General features: G+C 36.3%; 1 protein-coding gene across 1 annotated transcript in view; it reads right to left on the minus strand.

Annotated features, from left to right (window-relative positions):
• Nucleotides 1–21,624, minus strand: part of RPS6KA5 (ribosomal protein S6 kinase A5) — a 207,503-nt gene that overhangs the window by 92,096 nt on the left and 93,783 nt on the right. Inside the window, exons 4-5 of the mRNA XM_036735228.1 lie at nucleotides 6,089–6,204; nucleotides 826–933 (exon numbers count right to left, since the gene is read on the minus strand). Coding sequence (XP_036591123.1) covers nucleotides 826–933; nucleotides 6,089–6,204 — 224 coding nt within the window. The remainder of the gene's footprint in view (nucleotides 1–825; nucleotides 934–6,088; nucleotides 6,205–21,624) is intronic.

Genomic DNA, 21,624 nt, shown 5'->3' on the forward strand with positions numbered 1-21,624 from the left:
ATTTATTAAGTGCCTACTATGTGTCAGGCATTGTATTAATACAAATACAAAGGAAGGGATACAAAGGAAGGCAATAACCAAACCAAAATTAGCAAACCAAAAAGTCTCTGCTCTCAAGGAACTCTCAGTTTGATGGGGAAAAAACATACAAACAATTATGGACAAATAAAATATATCTAGGATAAACTGAAAACAGCTTTCTATAGAAGTTGGGATTTTAGCTGAGACTTGAGAAAGCCAGTGAAAATGTATAAAGAAAGGAGATAGCATGCTATATATGAGGAACAGCAAGGAGGCCAGTGTTACTATATTGCTGAGTTCACATAGGAGAATAAGGTGCAAGAACTTATGCAAAGCAATTTCAAAGAAACTGCTATAACAATACTTAGCTACAATGCAAAAATATTATTGAACCTAGTGTTGGACTCTAAATTGTTTTGATTATCTACTCTTATAAGTAAAAAAAATAAAAAGTGAGCACCTATCCTTAATATGCATATGTACTTATTGAAAATGACACACTATTGTAATCTGGTACTAAAAGCAATCCACAAGGGGCAGCTAGGTGGCGCAGTGAGCAGAGCATTGGTCCTGGAGTCAGGAGGACCTGAGTTCAAATCTGGCCTCAAACACTTGACACACTTACTAGCTGTGTGACCTTGGGCAAGTCACTTAACCCCAATTGCCCTGTCTTCCCCCCTCCAAAAAAAAAAAAAGCAATCCACAAAAAAAATTCTCAGATGAATCAACTTCTTCAGGAACCCATAAAAACTTATTTTCCATTTATAAACATATCGATAACTTTAAAATATATACAATACTCACTTCATCAGCAAGGAACTCCTTACTTAGACCAAAATCTGTCAGCACCACATGGCCATTATTATCAAGTAGAATATTCTCTAGTTTAATGTCACGGTATATAATGCCCAACTGTGAAAATAAGCAATAAACATTTAAAATAATGATTTCTTTAAAATAACATAAAATTCGTAGATTTCATTTTTTTTAAAAATCATCATTCTACTGTTCAAGAATTCACAGTAGTTTCCTATCACCAGTCAGCCAGATTCTAAGCTCTTAAGAAAGTCTATCATACTAGGTCCTCTACCAGCTTCACTTTTCCTAACCCAATGTAATTTCTCATTATTTCCTATTGTAACCTTTAAATCTAGCAAGGGTGATTTTCTTACCTTTATCTATTTGTATCATATTTGTCTGTTTTAATTAACATTGTTCCCCAGAAGGAAAAACCTCCACGTTCTCCAAAGTGAGGTCTTCCTTCAATATACCCTTTTAAGATGCCTTTCATGACTAAAGAGCCCCAAAAGTTCATTTCCTTACTGTTTCACACCACTTATGTATAATTTGTACTACATTTATCTATAAATCACACCTCCTTCAGTTTTTTCCTGTAAGTTTATTTGACACTTAAATTACAGATTTCTTGACATTCCATTTATTTTATGTTTTCAGTGTTTAGTATAATGGTATTTATGCAACAGGTAATTAAAAATGCCTCTTAAATGAACTCATTTCTAAATTTAAATATCTAAAATAATTTTATTTTAGTTGGTCCTTAGGGTTTAAACAGCTAAAAGCAAACCAACTCAATATTTTATAACTACTTCATTCTGGATACAACCACTGATGAACAAACTGCAAATATCTGCCTCATCTCTTACAGAAGTTGCATCACTGCCAGTTTCTCAGTATAAGTCTCACATTCAGTCTTAAAATGAGTCCTTGGCCTAAAACAAATGTTTTCAGCAAAGGAAACCTATTTCCGCCAATATCAAGGGTGTGAAATCTTTGATAATCCCTTGAAAGACAAATAAATTTAAATATAGTAAATACAAGACAATTATTTCCAAGAAGCAACCTTTTCTGCTTGATAAGGTATGAGGAAATGTATATCAATCAATTTGATTTATCAATTAGTCATAGGCTGAGTGCCATTCAAAGGATGCCGAATTCAAAGAAAAGTTTGGCACATAAAGATAACTGAGGGAGAAATAATATAAGAATATGTGAATGTTAGGATGAAATAAAAATCTCTAGATTTGAGTTATTTTACTGAACACTAGAAAACACATTTAGTGATACTCAGTTTGCTCTGTCATCCTCCTCCTATCCCACCCCCAAATGCCTCTTTTGGATGGGGGAGTTCAAAAACAACAGGAACAAAGAAATGGGCTTTTCTACCAAGATGCATTTAAATTTTTTATAGGCAAAATTTTTAACCCTCAGTCTAGTGATATAACTAGTTCTTTTGCTTTATCTGTTTAGACCTAAGAACTAGAAATACTTCATATCCAACATTTAAAATTTAGAAATGTGTTGGTTTGGCATCATTTAGTAATCACCTTTGCATACATGGCATTTAGTAGGCACTATAAATGGGTGGATCAGGTGGATCAGAGGAATGCTAGGCCTGGAGTCAGGAAGACCTGAGCTCAAATCTGGCCTCAGACAATTACTAGCTGTGTGACCCTAGGCAAGTCACTTAACCTCTGTTCTTCTCCACTGGAGAAGAAAATGGCAAACCATTCCAGTATCCATGCCAAAAAACCCCATGCTTAGTCTTGGTGTGCTATGGTCCACGGGGTCATGAAAAGTTAGACATGAATGAACAAATGGGAACATAAAAGAAATTAGAAAACAAGTATCTAAATTTGCACAGGTTTATGTATCCACTGACTGTCTCCCTTGAATACCTCTTGGTAATCCATTACTATTGGTAATCTATTATTACCATAATCTATTACTCTCAGCTTCCCATTCCCAATCTGTGTCAGCAGTCATGTGGAGATGATCTATTAGACCAGGAACAATTCTCAAATTTTTGTTGGTAAAATCCTTCCAGCAAAATAGTTTTAGATAGTACCAACTACTATGAAATAATGCCAATTATCAAAAAGCTGCATTTTCAAAATTATATATTCAGATGAATTTTAGTTTAAATTTAAAAACACTTAAGTGAGAAGGATGTGATTGCTTGATATCATAAATGAACAATACTGACTATGACATCTCATCTTGTAAGACTTTTCGCAATAATTTTTACTTTCCTCTATATAAGAGTACTCGGTAGATCATTTCAGTTCACGCCAGAGAACTTTCAAAAAATATGTCTTATTTGTAAGTGCCTTATTAACTTTGTCAAACCATAAAACAACTTTTAAAAATTTAATAACACAACACACTACACACCAAGATAAGTAGAGCTAAAACTGACAATCTTGTTTAGCTTTTAAAGCCCTTCACAATCTGGCCCCACCCCACCTTTCCAGTCCTCTGACACTTCACTCCCCCTCCACATACTTTGAGAGAGAAAACAGAGTTGCTTGTACATTGTGTCACCTATTAGAATTTAAGGTCTTTGACAGCAGGGACCATGTTTTGGACTTTTCTTCTTCATACCCAGAACTTAGTACCTGGCACATAATAAGATCTTAATGCTACTTAATGGCTTTTGTTGCTGCTGCTGTTTATTGATGATGATATTTATTATCATGTTTGTTCTTCATCTGTATTTAGAACTTGATATTCGAAGGAGGCTTGCAGATATTTAATGTCATACTTTTAATTAACATTTTTGCCTTCCTGTCTCTTCAAATCTCTTAATTTTGCCTAATTATGAATAAGAAGAATTGGTCAGTCAGTCAACAATCACTTATTAAGCTCTTATTATGTGCCAGCAACAGGTACTAAGTGCTGGAGATAAAAAGAGAGGCAAAAACATGGTCTCTGATCTCAACGGACTCATATTCTAATGGAGGAGACACATGTGATATGTATATGTGTGTAAATTATATTTGTATGTATTTATGTAAACACACAGTACACATGGAAGGTACTCAGAGGGAAAGTAAAGGGGGCACCAGAAAAAGATCATTACAGATGGTGGGACTTGAGCTAAGATTTAAAAGTCTGGGAAGTCGGGAAGTAAAGGTAAGGAGGGAAAAATCTTCTAAGCAAATAAAAGGCACAGAATCCAGATATGGAGCATCTTATTCAAAGAACAGTTAAGAAGGGCAGTGACACTGGATTGTAGAACGCATGGATGGAGAATAAAGCATATGAAGGCTGGAAAGGAAGGAACAGACAAATCTGTAAAGAGCTTTAAATACCAAACAAAACATTTCATATTTGAATCTATAGGGGGTAAACATGGTTGTACCTGCACTTTAGGAAAATCATTTTGGCAGCTAAGTGAAGGGTGGATTGGAGTCAGGGGAAAATTAAGACAAAGGCGATCAATGAGAAGGCTTTGTACTAATCCAGGGATGAGGTGCTAAGAACCTGTACCAGTATGGTGGTTGTGTAAGTAGAGAGAATGGGACAGGACATATAGGAGAGATGTCGTGAAGGTAGAAATGACAAGACAAGTGCAAGAAAGGAATGAATGATAATATCACTGTTGCAAGCCTGAGTGAGGGAGAGGATGGCGCTGACCTTAACAATAACAGGGAAGTTTAGAAGAGTGGAGGAAAGAATGATTTCCGTTTTGGACTAGAGTTGAGTTTAAAATATCCAGGCATTGGCATAAGGCTATTTATGTTTAAGAAAAAACCCCTAACCATATAATAATTTATTAAGTGACTACTATGTGCCAGACATATGCATATGTACATGTGTATGTGTGGCACATATATATAAATAAACATTTATACAAATATATACATAATCAGAGATAGGTAATTTTATACCTGTAACTTTACTCACAATTTACCAGGACAGCCAACTATATACTATACTATATATACTATATATTACTGAATACATTAAATGAATGATATCTTGAGCAAATTTTTTGGTCACATGATTGACTTTGACTTCAAGCTCCTCAGCAACATCACAAAGACATTGCTGTCACTGATATAGTTAGTAAAGCAGGTGGGTTTTAAACCAGTCATGACTGTAGCATGCATTTATATACTTTTTCTTTCATAAAGGGAACTGATATTTTTATATTAGCTAGTAAATACTAAATTTTTAATATATTCCTTCTGGCTTCTTACTCTTACTACACTGCTTTTGGTGATTTCATTATGGTTTACAGAAAACAAAAGATCACACACAATTTGTGTGCCTAAGGGTGAAACTTCTGACATTTCTTTTAATTGGCTCCTAGTTCTAATCCTGTTAATAAATGACATCTAAATAAAATTATAAGCAAGAAAACTAAAACTATGCACAATTATAAAAATACAGCCATAATATTTGTGTTTCTGTGTGGCAAGTTTTGTTTTTAACTTATGATTCTCATAAACTGTGCTGGTATTTTTATAAGTAGATCTTTTAAAAATCCTCATATTCTTCTGGCAATTTCAATACATCCGGTTACAACTAAAGAACTTAACTAAGAATACGGTTCCCACATATAATACCAATTCAATATGTCACAAACACTTCTTAAATCTGAGTCAGAAATATGAAGACTGTAACTGAAATTTCTTAAATCTAGACATGTGATACTTTCAATAAGACGAGAAAGACCTTTATGCTGATTTTTACAGTATGAATTACAAATTACGGACAAGTATTTTGTTTTAGCAGCTGACGTAAGTCTACACAGGGGTGAAGAAATGAGGCAAAGAATGTCAGATTAAAAAATTAGAATGGAAATTGAGGAAACTGAGTATAGGGGACTGTCAACCAATAAGAATAAAGCAACCCTTACTTCCTAACCAAATTAGTGTTTGCTTAGATATGGAAGAAGGTTTAGTTTGGGACACATATAATAGGAATTATGATTATATATTAAATAGGATTTTTCTATGCTACTCTTCTTGTTTTCTTTAATGAAAAATAAAAACCATGGGGCTACTCTTTTCAATATTGGGGCAGAGGAAGAGAAGGGAAGTAGAAATTAATAAATCACTGTTTCTAATTCCTTAGTAAAAACAGAAATGTTCCTTAGAAATTACCTCTCAGTTTGGTGCACAGGTAATACACCAGGGAAGAGAATGAATAAATACGTTTACAATTAATGAAACTAGTAATACACTCAACATGTGTCTAAAATATAGAAACAATATGAGAGCTACTTTGAAAAAGAAGCTAGGGAGGTTAAGTAGCTTACCTTATGGAGGTGTTCAAGGGCAAGCACAATTTCCCCAATGTATATCTGCACTTCATTTTCCGTGAAACGTTCTCTTTGAGAAAGGTGAGTAAAAAGTTCTCCACCATTTATGTAATCTAAAAACAAAATATATGTATGTTTTTGTTCTTTAACTCATGCTCAAAAAATTATTCCCAAAAGGACATAAAGTTTGTTGTAGCTAACGTGAGGAAGCAACATATCTTAGAGTCCTAAAATATCACTACAACTATGTTAAACAGATACTCTTTCTTCTTAAGTGATAGTAGTAAAGTTACTCTATTTTTTAATTGTTAGACTGATCTCTCTCTCACTATACACACATACATAAACATATGTGACTTTATGTATATGTGACTATACTCTCTCTCTCTCACTGACACACACACACACACACACACACACACACACACAGTATCTCCAAGGTCTTAGTGCAGTTTTAATCTATGAAAGCTTTTTTTTTTAAGGGACACCCTATATATATCCATATGCATGATTACATACATATATTCCACAGAAGAAATTAAGAATATGTATTATATAACAAAAAAAAAAACCACAACCCAAAAAGGGTTTCTCCAGCAGGGGACCCACTGCTTAGCTCAGAAAAGTTACTCTGCACATGTGTGCGTATAGAGTGGTGGTCTACCTAAAACTGGGAGATTCAGTTTCACCCATACTCTTACCTTGGGTCACACTACAAGGTGAAAAACGTAATGAAGAAAATGCATCCTCCCACTCCACCCAATGCCCTCCCTACACACAAAAAACACTACAGTAAAAAGAAACAAGGCTTGCACCTGGTTTGTTCTCAAAGATGAAGAAAATTATGTTTATAAAACACATTTACTCTTCCACAACTTCCTGCCAGGCATAGTGAATCTGGCATAGGGAATGAAGGACTATCCTTGGATTTTTGAAGATCTGGGTTCAAGCCCTGCTGCTGAAACAAAAAGGCCTTGTGTCCTTGTCTGGCCAGACAACCTCTCAGTGTAGTGGGCAATTCTATAAGTTGTGTTTCCTAATCCACGTTCCTATACCAAGGAACAGGTCAAGAGCAAGAATAACCCCAAGCTCCTAAAGCCCTATATATACCTAAAAACAGCCCAGTGCTGCTGAATAACTGATATCCAAAATGAGGCATTGATGATGGGAAAAGCTTGCAGTGGCCTAACATTACTTTTATAAAAATTTATAAAAATAACACTTCAACTAAAATACAATTTAATTACAATTATTTAATACAATTTAAATACAATAATCACAACATTTTAATTACAATAATTTAATATAATTAAAATTTCATTTTTAAAAAGTCTAGTTAGAAAGCAGTCAGCAATATATAAGTAGTTACAAAATTTCACCTGAAAAGTTTCTCCTACATGATCTAATATGATGTTTCCACATTCTGAACAAAGACTGGAATAAGATTTCAGAACTAGAAGACAACTTAAAGATCACGTTCCTAGCATTTTACAAATTAACAAAAAAGACCAGAGAAGTAGAACAACTTGTTCAACAGGTAACTGTCAATTATAGAGGTAGGATCAGAACCATGTCTTCGAGAACAGGTTATAAAGCACAGAATATTTTGTTCTTTAAATATTTACTAGGATTTTTTCCTAGCAAATTTTCCAAGTAACAAATTTACTAGGAAACCAATATGACCAGGGTTTTATTCTTTGCTTTTAGATGTCATTTGAAATTGCTTTATAGTTTGAAGGTAGTCATCTATTTTTTATTTAACTTTTCAGTTCTGTTGCCCTATAACTGGACACAGTAGTTTTCAATAATTTTCTTTATTTCCTCTCCTTTTATGAGGAATGTCTACTTTTCATTTTTAAGTTATGGTAATTTGGCTTTCCTCTCACTTTTCAGAGGAATCAAATTAGCTGATATTTTGTTGATTTCGTTAGTCTTAAAATAACACAGCCTTTTATTTCATTCGTCAGAACTTTTTGTTTTCAATTTTATTTCTTTTTCCTCTGATTTCTAAAATTTAGACTTTTAAGCTTGAAGGTTATTTGTTGGCTTTCTCATTTTTAAATTATACGCTCTTTCTCTAAATATTCTTAGATACTGATTTTCCTCCAAGGATTCTATTAGTTGAATAACAAAAATTATAGTACATTTTCTCACTGTTATTCTTTTTCCTATAATTATCTGTTTCAGTGATTTCTTCTTTGACGTAATTCCTTGCTTGAGGGATCATTCTGTCACTTACAAAGACATATGTATCTCATTCATGTTTATTCTGTTAGTTAAAATCTTCTGTTCATGTCTGTAAAAGGATGTTTCATATTTCCACATCTCTGATTTGTGATGCTGAAAATTTTTTTTCAATGTTTCATTCCTTAACTGGAATACATTTATCGGATCTAGTTTTTTTCAAAGTTCTGTTCAGATACATAATTTCCTTCTTCCTTACCTGATTAGTCAAATTTTGAAAGAAGTATCTTTGCTATCTGCATATTCTTGGGCTCAAAGATCACTGCAGATAGAGATTGTAGCCGTTAAATTAAAAGACGCCCGCTCCTTGTTGTTGATGTTGATCCTTAGTTCTCTAAGAGGGCCATGTCATCATGGAGGTGATGCTATGACGTGCAAGTGAATTGGATTTAACTGAAGAAGGGCTGTACAACATCACCATCCTCACTTTCTCCACGGGAGACATTTGGGTCCAGTGGCAATACAGATCAGGAAAGCTAGAGATGGCCCAGGATATAGTGGAAAACCTTGGCCTTTTAAAGCTAAGGTCTTGAGCAGGTCTCAGTTTGACTGGGGCAACACCCAATCAATGATTAAGGTTAGGTAAAAAAATGAGGCAAAGAATGACCTCTTTAACCCAGTCCAGAAAAAAAATCAAACTGGGAGGGGAAGACCCTCAGGGTTGCTGGTCAAAAGAGAAACTGTTACTATTTACATTCACTGGGGAATCAATCAGGGACCAAACAACAACTTAGTGGAGTTTGGCCTGGGACCTATTGTCAATCAATGAGGACCAGAGTGATTTGGGTTGAAGGCACGGTCCTTAAGAAAGAAATCTAGCCTGTAAACCCCAAGATATTTAACCATGGCAAATCTGGACAGCATACTAAAAAAGCAGAAATATTACCTTTCTGACAAAGGTCCAAAAGGTAAGCTATGTTTTTTCCAGTAGTAATGTATGGCTGTGAGAGTTGGACTATAAGTAAAGGCGAATGCCACAAAATTAATGTTTTCAAATTGTGGTGCTGGAGAAGATTTTTGAGAGTCCCTTGGACAGCAAGGAGATCAAATCAGTCAATATTTAAAGAAATTAACTCTGACTATTCATTGGAAGGACAAATAATGAAGCTGAAGCTACTTTGGCCACATAATGAGAAGACAGGACTCCTTGGAAAAGACCCTGATGTTGGGAAAGACTGAAGGCAAAAGGAGAAAGGGATGGCACAGGATGAGATGGATAGATAGCATTATGGAAGCAATGAACATGAGCTTGGACAGAGTTCAAGGGACAGTGGAGAATAGAAGGGCCCGGGATGCTAAGGTCCATGAGGTCACAAAGAGTTGACACTACTGAACAACTGAACAGCAACAAAATAACACTTGGTACAATGAGTGTAATATTTACAGTGTTTAATTATATATGTTGTTGCCACCAGTAGCTGTGGTGCTGAAATGGCCGGAAATGAATGAATGCGCGGAGAGTGAAAAGAAAAACGCGGGCCAGGCGGCAGAGTAAAAAACAGCTCCATTTATTTAATTGAGGGACAGGGCTTATATACCTTTTAGGCAAGCAAAATCAACAAATCCACTTGCGAGGCATTTGCATAATGCATGACTTCCTCTTGCTTAGTTCCCCTTTTGCTGTAAACAATATTGTGTTAATAGCCCACAGGTGGTATTTAGTACGTGTGCCATGAGGGTATTAGAGAGAGCATGTGTATACCGAGGAGGCTTGAAGAGCCTTCATCCTAAACAGCACATGTATGCTGAGGGGGGGATGGAGAGACCCACGTGCTGAGTTATCAGCGCAAAGGCAAGAACAGGCTTCTGGCCCGTATCTTATCCCAGAATGGACTTTCTCAGAGCTGGCCCACTACGTGTTGTCTTTAAGCATAAAATGGGGCTTCCCTGTTTGTCTCTCAAATTAATTCAATTAATATTTATTAAGTGCCTGCTTTAAGCACAAGGCATTGTGCTACATAGAGGGGAACATAAGAACAATTACATGTTAAAACAAATTTTTTTTTTTTAACATTTCAAAAAAGTTTTAAGTTCCAAAGCAATGAGGTATAGGTTACACATGTGCAATCAATATAAAACATTTCCGTATCAGTCATTTGTACAAGAAAATTCAAATAAAAGAAAAAGAATGAGAGAAAGTGAAAAATAGTATGTTTCAGTCTGTATTCAAACAAGAACAGTTCTTTCTCTGAAGGCAGACAGTATGCTTCATCATTGTATTGCTGAGAATAGCTAATTCATTCACAATTCTTCATTGTGGTATAATATTGCTGTTACTGTGTACAATGTTCTAGTTCTGTTTATTTCACTTTGCATCAGTTCATGTAAATCTGTGAAAGTTTTTCTGAAATCATCCTGCTTGTCATTTCTTACAGCACAATGATATTCCATTGCAATCATATACCACAGGTTGTTTAGTGATTTCCCAATTAATGAACATGCCTTCAATGTCCAATTGTTGCCATCACAAAAAGAGCCACTATAAAAATTTTTGTACAAATACCCCCCAGCTCGCCCCACCTTTTATGTCTTTGGGATATAGACCTAGCAATGGTATTGCTGGATCAAAGAGTATGCACAGTTTTATAGCCCTTTGAGCAAAGTTCCAAATTGTTCTCCAGAGTGGTTTGATCAGTTCACAACTCCATCAACAATGCATTAGTGTCCCAGTTTTCCAATATCCCCTCCAACATTTATCATTTTCCATTTCTGTCATATTAGTCAATCTGATAGGTGTGAGGTAGTACCTCAGAGTTGTTTTAATTTGCATTTCTCAATAGTGACAACTGGGACTTTTTTGGTGCTTAATATTTACTGAATATTTTTAGTTTTCAGCATTGATTTTCACAGGAGTTTGAATTACAAATTTTCTACCCATTTATACCCTCCCCCCCACTCCAAGATGGCATATATTCTGGTTGCCCCTTTCCCCAGTCTGCCCTCCCTTCTGTCACCCCACTTCCCCCCATCCCCTTTTCCCTTGCTTTCTTGTAGAGCAAGACAGATTTCTATGCCCCATTGCCTGTATATCTTATTTCACAGTTGCATGCAAAAACTTTTTTTTTGAATATCTGTTGTTATAACTTTGAGTTGTAAATTCTCTCCCCTCTTCCCTCCCCACCCACCCTCCCTAAGAAGGCAAGCAATTCAACATAGGCCACATGTGCATCATTATGCAAAACCCCTCCACAATACTCATGTTATGAAAGACTAACTATATTTTGCTCCTTCCTATCCTATCCCCCTTTATTGAATTTTCTCCCTTGACCCTGTCCCTTTTTGAAAGTGTTTGGTTTTGATTACCTCCCCTATCTGCCCTCCCTTCTATATCCCCCCTTTTTTATCTCCTTCCTCCTTCTTTCCTGTGGGGTACGATACCCAATTGAGTGTGTATGTTATTCCCTCCTCAGATCAAATCCAATGAGAGCAAGATTCACTCATTCCCCCTCATCTGCCCCCTCTTCCCTTCCTACAGAACTGCTTTTTCTTGTCACTTTTATGTGAGATAAATTACCCCATTCTATCTCTACCTTTTTCCCTCTCTCAACATATTTCCCTCATCCCTTAATTTGATTTTTTTTAAGATATCATCTCTTCATATTCAACTCTCCCTGGGCCCTCTGTCTCTCTATATATGTATATTCCCTTCAGCTACCCTAATACTGAGGTTTCATGAATTATACACATCATCTTTCCATGTAGGAATGTAAACAAAACAGTTCCACTTTAGTAAGTCCCTTATGATTTCTCTTTCTTGTTTACCTTTTCATGCTTCTCTTGATTGTTGTGTCTGAAAGTCACATTTTCTACTCAGCTCTGGTCTTTTCACCGAGAAGGCTTGAAAGTCCTCTAATTTATTGAAAATCCATATTTTGTCTTGGAGCATGATACTCAGTTTTGCTGGGTAGGTGATTCTTGGTTTTAATCCTAGCTCCATTGACCTCTGGAATATCATATTCCAAGCCCTTTGATCCCTTAATGTAGAAGCTGCTACATCTTGTCTTATCCTGACTCTGTTTCCACAATACTCAAATTGTTTCTTTCTGGCTGTTTGCAGTATTTTCTCCTCGATCTGAGAGCTCTGGAATTTGGCGACAATATTCCTAGAAGTTTTTTTTTGGGATCTTTGTCAAGAGGCGATCGGTGGATTCTTTCAATTTCTATTTTACCCTATGGCTCTAGAATATCAGGGCAGTTTTCCTTGATAAGTTCTTGAAAGATGATATCTAGGCTCTTTTTTTGGTCATGGCTTTCAGGTAGTCCAATAATTTTTAAATTCTCTCTCCTGGATCTATTTTCCAGGTCAGTGGTTTTCCAATGAGATATTTCACATTGTCTTCCATTTTTTCATTCCTTTGGTTCTGTTTGACAATATCTTGATTTCTCATAAAGTCACTAGTTTCTACTTGCTCCAATCTAACTTTTAAGGTGGTATTTTCTTCAGTGGTCTTTTAGACCTCCTTTTCCATTTGGTTAATTCTGCCTTTCAAGGCATTCTTCTCCTCACTGGCTTTTTGGAGCTCTTTTGCCATTTGAGTTAGTCTATTCTTTAAGGGTTACTTTCTTCAGTATTTTTGGGGTCTCCTTTAGCATGTCATTTACTTGTTTTTCATGGTTTTCTTGCATCACTCTCACTTCTCCTCCCAATTTTTCCTCTACTTTCTAACTTGCTTTTCCAAATCCTTTCTGAGCTCTTCCATGGCCTGAGACCAGTTCGTTTTTCTTGGAGGCTTTTGATGTAGGCTCTTTGACTTTGTTGACTTCTTCTGGCTGTATGTTTTGGTCTTCTTTGTCACCAAAGAAAGATTCCAAAGTCTGAGTTTGAATCTGAGAGCATTTTCTCTGCCTGGCCATGTTCCCAGCCAACTTACTTGACCTTTGAGCTTTTTGTCAGGGTATGACTGCTTGTAGAGTAGAGAGTGTTTTGTCCCAAGCTTTAGGGGCTGCGCTGCTCTTTTCAGAGCTATTTCTACAAAGCAAACTGCCACAGCAACGCTCCTTCTCCCCCAAGAACTGCCAACGAGGATTGCAACCCAGGTCCAAGCACGGCAAAGCCTCCTCTGTGCCAGCTAAGCGCTCCCTCCGCTCCTACTCAGATCCACCACTTGATTCTTCCCACCGTGTGAGCCAGGGACTCAGGAAGCAGCTGACTCTCAAGCTCTGGAAGTAGCTGCAGGAGCTTCCTGTTGCTGCCGCCACCTCCACTGTGCCACCTCTGCCAATCCCCAGGGCTGGGGCCGGACCGCTCTGACCCTGATACAGCAGTTTTCCCACTAACCTGCTCCATGGTCTTTGGAGTTTGTGGGTTGAGAAGTCTGGTAACTGCCACAGCTCAATGATTGATGGCCCTCAGGCCGGCTCCGGCCCATTCCCGGTCTGTTCTATCCTGGCATGGCCCATGCTGGGCTGCGCTCCGCTCCCAGCACCATGCAATAGACCCTTCCCAGTGACTATCCAGGCTCCCCTGGGCTCAAGACCTGTTTCTCTCTTCTATTTCGTGGGCTCTGCAGATCTAGAATTTGTTCAGAGCCATCTTTTACAGGTGTTTGGAGGGATCTGGGGGAGAGCTTAAGCCAGTCTCTGTTTTCCAGCTGCAATCCTGGTTTCACCCCTCAGCAATTTTCTTTTAAGATTTCCTGAAATACAAAGTCTAGGCTCTCTTACTGGCTATAGCTTTTAGATAATCCAATGATGTTTAGTTATCTGTCTTTGATCTGTTTTCTACATTAGTGGGTTTTGCTATAATATACCTTACATTTTCTTCTATTTGTTCAGTATTTTGACTTTGTTTTAATATTTCTTATCATCTCATGGGAGTCATTGGTTTCTATTTGGTTCATTCTAATTTTCAAATAGTCTATTGTTTAAGTAAAGTTTAATACCTTTTATAGCAAACTGTTAATTTAGTTTTCAATTCTATCTTCATTACTCTCATTACTTTTTCAATATTTTTTCCTCTGGCATTCCCATTTCATTACAATAATTCTAAAAAGACTCTTGCTTAATTTTTTCCAGTTTCAAGTAATCAACATTATTTATCTTTTATAATTGCCTCTATCTCTTGTTTAGTTAAGAATGTATTCCTACTCATAGCTGTGAGAAGTGTATGTTCTCTCTTCTATTTTTTAAAAGAAATTATGATCTTTAACATTAATGTCACATATCCACTTAGAATGTGTTGTGGAATATGGTGTAAACTGACAGTCTAAGCTTAATTTTTGCCAGCAGTTTTTAATCAAATAAAGAGTTATCCCCTAGGTAACCTATGCTCTTCACTTTATCAAACAATGGGGTTTGAGTTCTATCATTTCTGATTCTCCTTTCTTTAGTTTCTTTCATTGGTGTCTATTTTTTAATCAATACTAGATGGTTTGGATGACTGCTACTTTCTTTGTTTTTTTAACTTTTTTTTTTTTGAGGGGGAAGGCAGGGCAATTGGGGGTAAGTGATTTGCCCAAGGTCACACAGCTAGTAAGTGTGTCAAGTGTCTGAGGCCACATTTGAACTCAGGTCCTCCCGACTCCAGGGCTAGTGTTCTACTCACTGCGCCACCCAGCTGCCCCACTGACTGCTACTTTATGATAAAGTTTGACATCTGAGTGTTATTCTCTCTTTGTCGCTAGCTCTTTTTATCAGTTCCCTAGATAGTCTATATCTTGTTTTTTCATATGAATTTTGTTATTGTTTTATCAAGTTCTAGACAGTGTCCTCATGGTAACTAGAATATTATAGCGTTAAAAGCATAAATTAATTTTCATAGTATTGTCTTTTTTATTACCCTGGCATAGCCTAGTCGGAGCATTGACTATTTCTACAGCTATTTAAGTGGTTCTTTATTTCTTTAAGAAGCTTTCTAATTGAATCTATTGAATCTTGTATAGATTCAATGTGTACTTTAGTAGGTCAATTCTCAGATATTTTATGCATTTTGTAATTATTTAGCATGGGATTTTCCTTTCTATTATTGCTTCTTGTGTTTTGTCATTTTACATAGAAATGTGGTTGATTTATTTTGTATACCACAATCTGGCTGAAGCTATTATCTCAACTGGTATCTTTGCTGATTCCCTAGGATCTTCCAAGTAAACAATAATATTATCAGCAAATAGGGATAATTTTGTCTCTTCTGTACCTATTTTTATGCCTGTAATTTCATTTTCTTGTCTTATTGCTGTTGCTAGCATTTCCAGAAATATATCAAATAATAGTGGGGAGAGCATCCTTGTTTCACTCTTGTTTTTACTGGGAAAGGTTCTAGAGTATTCCCGTTCCAAATGTTTTCCTTTGATTTTAGATGCTTTTTATGATATCAAAAAATGTCCCTCCATACCAATACTTTGTAAGGTTTTTTAGCATAAAAGAGTATTGTATTTGGTCAAAGGCTTTTTTCTACATGTACTGAGATGGGCACGTGGTTTGGATGTTTTGGTTTATAATATTATTAATTACTTCAATTGTTTTTTTTTAATGTTGAACCATCCTTGCAACCTTGGTATAAGTCCTAGTTGGTCACAACAAATGATTTTTTGGATAAATTGCTTGACAAGGCCTTGTTTAACAATTTCTAAGTCAATGTCCATTAGTGATATGGGCCTGCAACAGTTGTCTTTCTTTGTCTTATCCTTCTCCATTTAGGTATTAGAACTGTTATTTGCCTCATAAAAGGAATCTGAGAGGGTGCTTTCTTTCTCAGGTTTTGAGAACAATTTGTGAAGAACAGGTACTACTTGTTCCTTAAAAATTTGATAGAATTCTGTGAATTCATTAGGATTAGGGTTTTGTTTTGGTCAGACCCCATTTTTTATCCCACCGCTTTGGTAGTTCCTTTACAACTAGATCTATTTCCTTTTCTGAGACTGGTCTATTTAAGAGCTCTATCTGATCTTCTGATAGTTTGAGTATTTCATATTTTTGGAGTTTTCCCTATTTCTTTTGTGTTCTCAGTTTTGTTGGCATAAATATTCAGATTGATATTTTATTTCTTTTGGTCTTTCTGTGATTTTACCTTGCTCATTTGCTATTTTTTTTATTTGATTTTTTTTTACTCTTTTTAATAAGATTAGCTGAATTTGTCAATTTTATCTGTGTCCTCAAAGAATCAGTCTTTAGTTTTATCAATTATTTATATGGCTTTCCCCCAATTTATCTATTTCCTTTTTAATTTTTAATATATCTTCATTTTGTTCATATTGGGTTTGATAGCTTTCTAATTTTTAAATGTATATTCAGTTCATTAATCCTATCTTTTTCTCTTTTCTTCTAATGTATGTTGGTAAAGATAAGACTTTGCCACTGAAAACTGCTTTAGCTGCAGCCTAGAAATTTTGGTATGTTGTTTTATTGTTACCATTTTCTTTTACATAGGTATTGTGTCTATGACGCATTAATCATTTAGGATTTCACTGCTAAATTTCCATTTGGATCCATGGTCATCCCCAAACCAATTACTTTTTTTCTTTTGGTATCATGACCTACAAAGAATATATTAACTATTTCTTCCTTTTTTGTTTGATATTTGTTTGTAATATCTCTATGTCCTAGTCAATTTTTATAAAAGTTCCATGTGGTGCTAATACACACACACACACACACACACACACTCTCTTTTGCTGTCTCATTTAGAAGGTAACATAAGTCTTGTAACTCCAGTTTCTCCAGCAATTTTTCAGTTCCTTGTTTTTCCTTTTATTTATCTGTCAGATTTATCCAAAACTGAGAGGAGGTTATTGAAATCTCCTTTCACTACTGCATTAATGTTTATGTACTCTCATAGCCAGATAAGGTTTCCTTTAAAAATATGGCTGTTAAGGCATTTGGAGTATATATCTTTGTGTATATTGGTGATGTTGGCTTGTTGTTTATGAATGTTTGTTTTTGCTTTGTCAGAAAGCATAATTGCAACTTGTGCTTTCTTTGTATTAACTTGATGGATAGTAAATTTCTTTCCTTCAGTTTTATTTTGTGCATGTCTTTGTTTTTTAAATGTATTACCTTTAGACAATAGATTGTAGGGTTTTGTTTTCTAATCCAATCTGTGATTCTCTGTCATTTTACTGAATTGCTTAATTCATTCACATTTAGAGTTATGAGTTAGGTTTATATTTTCCAGTATCTATGTCTAATACTGTTCTTTTTCAAGTTATGATTTTTTTTGGTCTCTCCTGCTGAAAACACAGTATTATGTTCCTTTACCTTACTCTTTTACCTTTATCTTTTTATTTTACCTTACTTAATCTTTAAGTAATTTACTTTACCTTAATACTTTTGAAGGTGGCCCTATTCCCACTGGTTCTCTTCCTTTACCCCCAAACCTCTCATCTTGTTTTAATCTCATTGCCTTTGAGGTTTTGCTTCTTAGTTCCTTTATCTCTTCCTACTTTGATCTGTTTATATCATTCTTCCCTTTTTTCCTCTTAATTATTCAAGTAGGCACCTTCTTTCTCTCTTCCTTTAGCTAGTTATCTTTCTGGTTTTAAATTTCATTTTTTTGTGCCTCTTACCAAAAGATTTTTTCTTACTCTCTTTTTATCCATCCTCTTGTCCCTCTAGACTCTCAATATCTGATTCAGAGCCTTATAATTGTGTGGTCCTCTCTTTCTCTGTATTTCTCATGAAATCAAAGCTTCTAAGATATCCATCTAGGTGTTTCACTCTAGGAGGTTTGCTATTGCCTTGTAGAGCTTGCTCCATGGATTCCCTTTTCCATTGAGTCTCACTTCCCAAAAATGAGCATGTGTCAGAGAGGACAATGCCTTGGAGAAGACAAGGGGTCTTCTCCAGACATGTCCCTGGTTATGTAGCTCATCACTAATCTATACCTACCCCTGGTCTCCTTTTTTCTCCATTTGACTCAAAATTTCTTCCCTGGATCCATCTTCTATCTCTTAAAAAAAACTGAGTTAAAACTAGAAGGTCTTTTTTTTTTTTTAGGGAAAAACAATAAAGTAGATTTGATTTTTAAGAAACCAAATAACCAGCATCAAAATGGAAAAAAAAAAATGAATTCACAGTCAAGAGTAAATAAAAGAAATCGTTAGAAACTATTTTGCCCAACTATATAGCAATAAAATTGGTAGCTCACACTGGGGACTTTTAAGTTTTTAGGGCTCCTAAAGTGGTCCAATCCAGGGCAAAGTCTGAGCACTGTCCTTCTGGTCTGAGCTCCTCAAATTCCTGACTTGGGTTTGGGTCTGAGCAACATAGCTATGTGCTTGTCCCTCATTGGAGTTCGACCAGACTGCTGGTAAGGTGAAACGCTTTCCTTTCACAGTGACAGAACTGTAAAATCCCCTTTAGTCTGAATTCATGCCCTAGTTATTCCACAGGAGGCTTCACGGTAAGATCTTCCCCCTTACGGACTGCCACAGCTCTTCAACCAGGAATGCCTCTCCTAGGCACAGGTCCTTTCCTCACTCCACCATAGATTTGCAAACTAGGTATGGAGCATTAAATTTACTAGCTGGTACCTGTTTTGGCACCATGCACAAGGTAGGTCCCTTTGTGATCCCTTCTTAGCATAGGGCATAGCCTCAGCTTTCTTTCACTTCCTGTGCTAGAATGCTCCACAAAGCCATACTTGATTAAACCCCATTCCCACCGAGTGTAGATTTCTGTTATATGTTGACTTGGGCTGCAAAAATTACTCTGATTTTTTTTTTTTTAAGATTTCCAAATCAGGACTCAGTCTAGCACGTTTTCTTCTATCTTTCTGGAGAAGGAATAGGAGATGGCTGGGTTGTATTTTTTCCTACTACTCCTCATGTTACTTTTTAAAAAATCATTCCTAAGTACCTATGTCTTTTGTTGCCTTCAGCCATCGAAAGAAAGCATGGAGAGGAGGCAGAGGAGAGGCAGAGGCTAGTCATAGGCTGTCAAAGAGCACCATGGCATCACGGAAATGATGACATGACTTGCATAGATTGGACAATAGGTCCCTGCCCTCCTAGCACAGAGTAAATGTAAATACTAAATAGCAACTGTTCCTCTTTTGGCCAGGAACCTTGGGGGTCTTCCCCTCCCAGTTTGATTTTTTTTTTTGAGTTTTGATTAAAGGGGCCATCCCTTGATTAACTTCTTAAAGAGGCCTATTTGCTGAATGAGCATTACCTCACTCAAAGTGAGAACCTGAAAAGACCTTATAAGGCCTGAAAGGACCAGGGTCTCGCAATGCATCTTGGGCCATCTCCAGTAGTCCTGGTGAATATCAGGCCACTGGACCCAGATGGCTCTGGAGGAGAAAGTGAGGCTGGTGATCTTGCATAGCCCTCTCTAGGATATTATGGGAGACTGTCAAATGCCTTTTTAAAATTTAAGTAAATTCAATAAGCATTTATTAGCATGGGAATAGTGGGGGGAAGATCTGAAGAAGTACACAAATAACAATATCTGAAAAACTAAGAAAAGTGCAAAGAAGTCCAAGTAAAATATGATGAAATATTTAAGAAGCAAAATATAACTTTCATTTGGAGGAATCCAGGGATGCTTCATGGAGGAGAGATATCATTTGAGATGATTATTAAAGGAAGGCAATGATTTCAACAGATGGTCATTATTAAGGTAGGGAGGGTAGAAAGAAGAGGGAAAATAATGGTATGATTTACATCAAAACTGGAGAATGATGTGAGCAATGGAGACTGAAGAAGGCAAAATGAACAGAGGACAAAGCAGTCTGTGTAAAACGAAGACTATGAGTAGCGGCTGGGAAGCTAAATAATAAGGGATTGAGAAGTGAGTGGATGTCTAGCAAAAAGAGGTTGCTAGAGTAGACATAAGATGGCCATATAGTTCATTTAGATTTTAACAAAGCATTTGATAGCTTATACAATAGCTCAACTAAGTAGATGGAGTTTTTAGAATATGAGAGGGCAATTTTCAATTATCCACTAACAAACTGCCTTAATTAATAGAGCAGCCTATGAGTTTTCAGCTCATGGAATCCATCTTCTCCAGGTTTTAGCACCAGTAGGAAGATAAAAGTCTATAATAAAATAATGGTCTTGTTATAGAGACTATGCTTGAAATAGGTCAAGGCATTGAAAAGAAAAGAAAAGAAGAAAAAATTGGGGAAGGAAGAAGGAACTGAGAAAATATTGAAAAGCTATCTAGCCGAATGTATTTTCTCTTATCAATTATTCTATATTCTTGGTAGTTATAGCACAAGGATAGTTAGAGAACACACACACACACACACACAGAGAAAATATCTTCCTTTTTACTTGCTCCTCCCCTGCTGCCTACAAGCCCACTCAAGTCACCCCTAGCTTTAAAAAAGACTCTCACTTGATCCAACATCCCTGCAATATATCATCCTATATTGTTCTCCCTCTTCTCAGCTAAACTACTTGAAAGAGCTTTTTACTAGGTGGCTCCAATTCCTTTACTTGCACTTAATTCTAAACGCTCTACAATTTAGCTTCCAACTTCATCATTCAACTGAAACTGATCTTTCCAAACTTACCAGTGATTTTTAATTGTTGAATCTAATGGTCTTTTCTGAATCTTCATCCTTCCTGATGCCTCTGCAGGCTTTAACAATGTCAATCATTCATTTCTCCTGAATATTCTCTCCTCCCTAAATTTTCCTTACACTCTTGTCTCTTGGTTTTTCTACCAGGTATCTGACCACTACTTTTCAGTTTTCTTTGTTGTATCTTCATCTAGGTTATGCTCACTAATTGTGAGCAGCCTCCAAGGCTTTATCTTGGTTGTCATTCTCTACTCCCTTTAAATTATCTGTCAGTCAAGTATTTATTGAGCACTCATGTAATGGCAAGCGAAGTGAGACTTTTTGTTGTCTGTTTTGGAGTGCTTCCCAGCATTAATGCAATCAAGTGCCTTTGACTGAGTCCTGCCTTTGTTTGTAGGAAGGCCCACACTCTTTTGCTAATTAGGTCAAAGAGGTGTGAAACCCTCTGACCCTGAAGAAGTGAGTTCTCTGAGGTTAGCATTTTGTTTGGGGCTCACTCATTGGAAGAGTGTCATGTGGAGACTCTGGGTAGCCATCAAGGAGCCCTCCCCCATACCTCCCAACCTACACTTTGAACACTCAGATGTTGGTGGCTCTCTCTCTCTCTTTCTCTCTGGTAACTATGTATGTATAGCTTTGGTCATACAGCTAGAAGCCTGTCTGTTGATTTGTGTTATTTGCTCTGTTTATATTTTCTCTGTTTGTAATTTCTATTTGTATTTGCTCTGAAGTTCAGGGTGCCATTTCCCCTGAAGTAAGTGAATAATATGTACGTTTAATTAAAGTAAGACTGTTAACCCCTTAAAGTTGCTTTCCTTAGAAA

This window comes from Trichosurus vulpecula, chromosome 8, assembly GCF_011100635.1.
Source record: "Trichosurus vulpecula isolate mTriVul1 chromosome 8, mTriVul1.pri, whole genome shotgun sequence".
NCBI lineage: Eukaryota > Metazoa > Chordata > Mammalia > Diprotodontia > Phalangeridae > Trichosurus > Trichosurus vulpecula.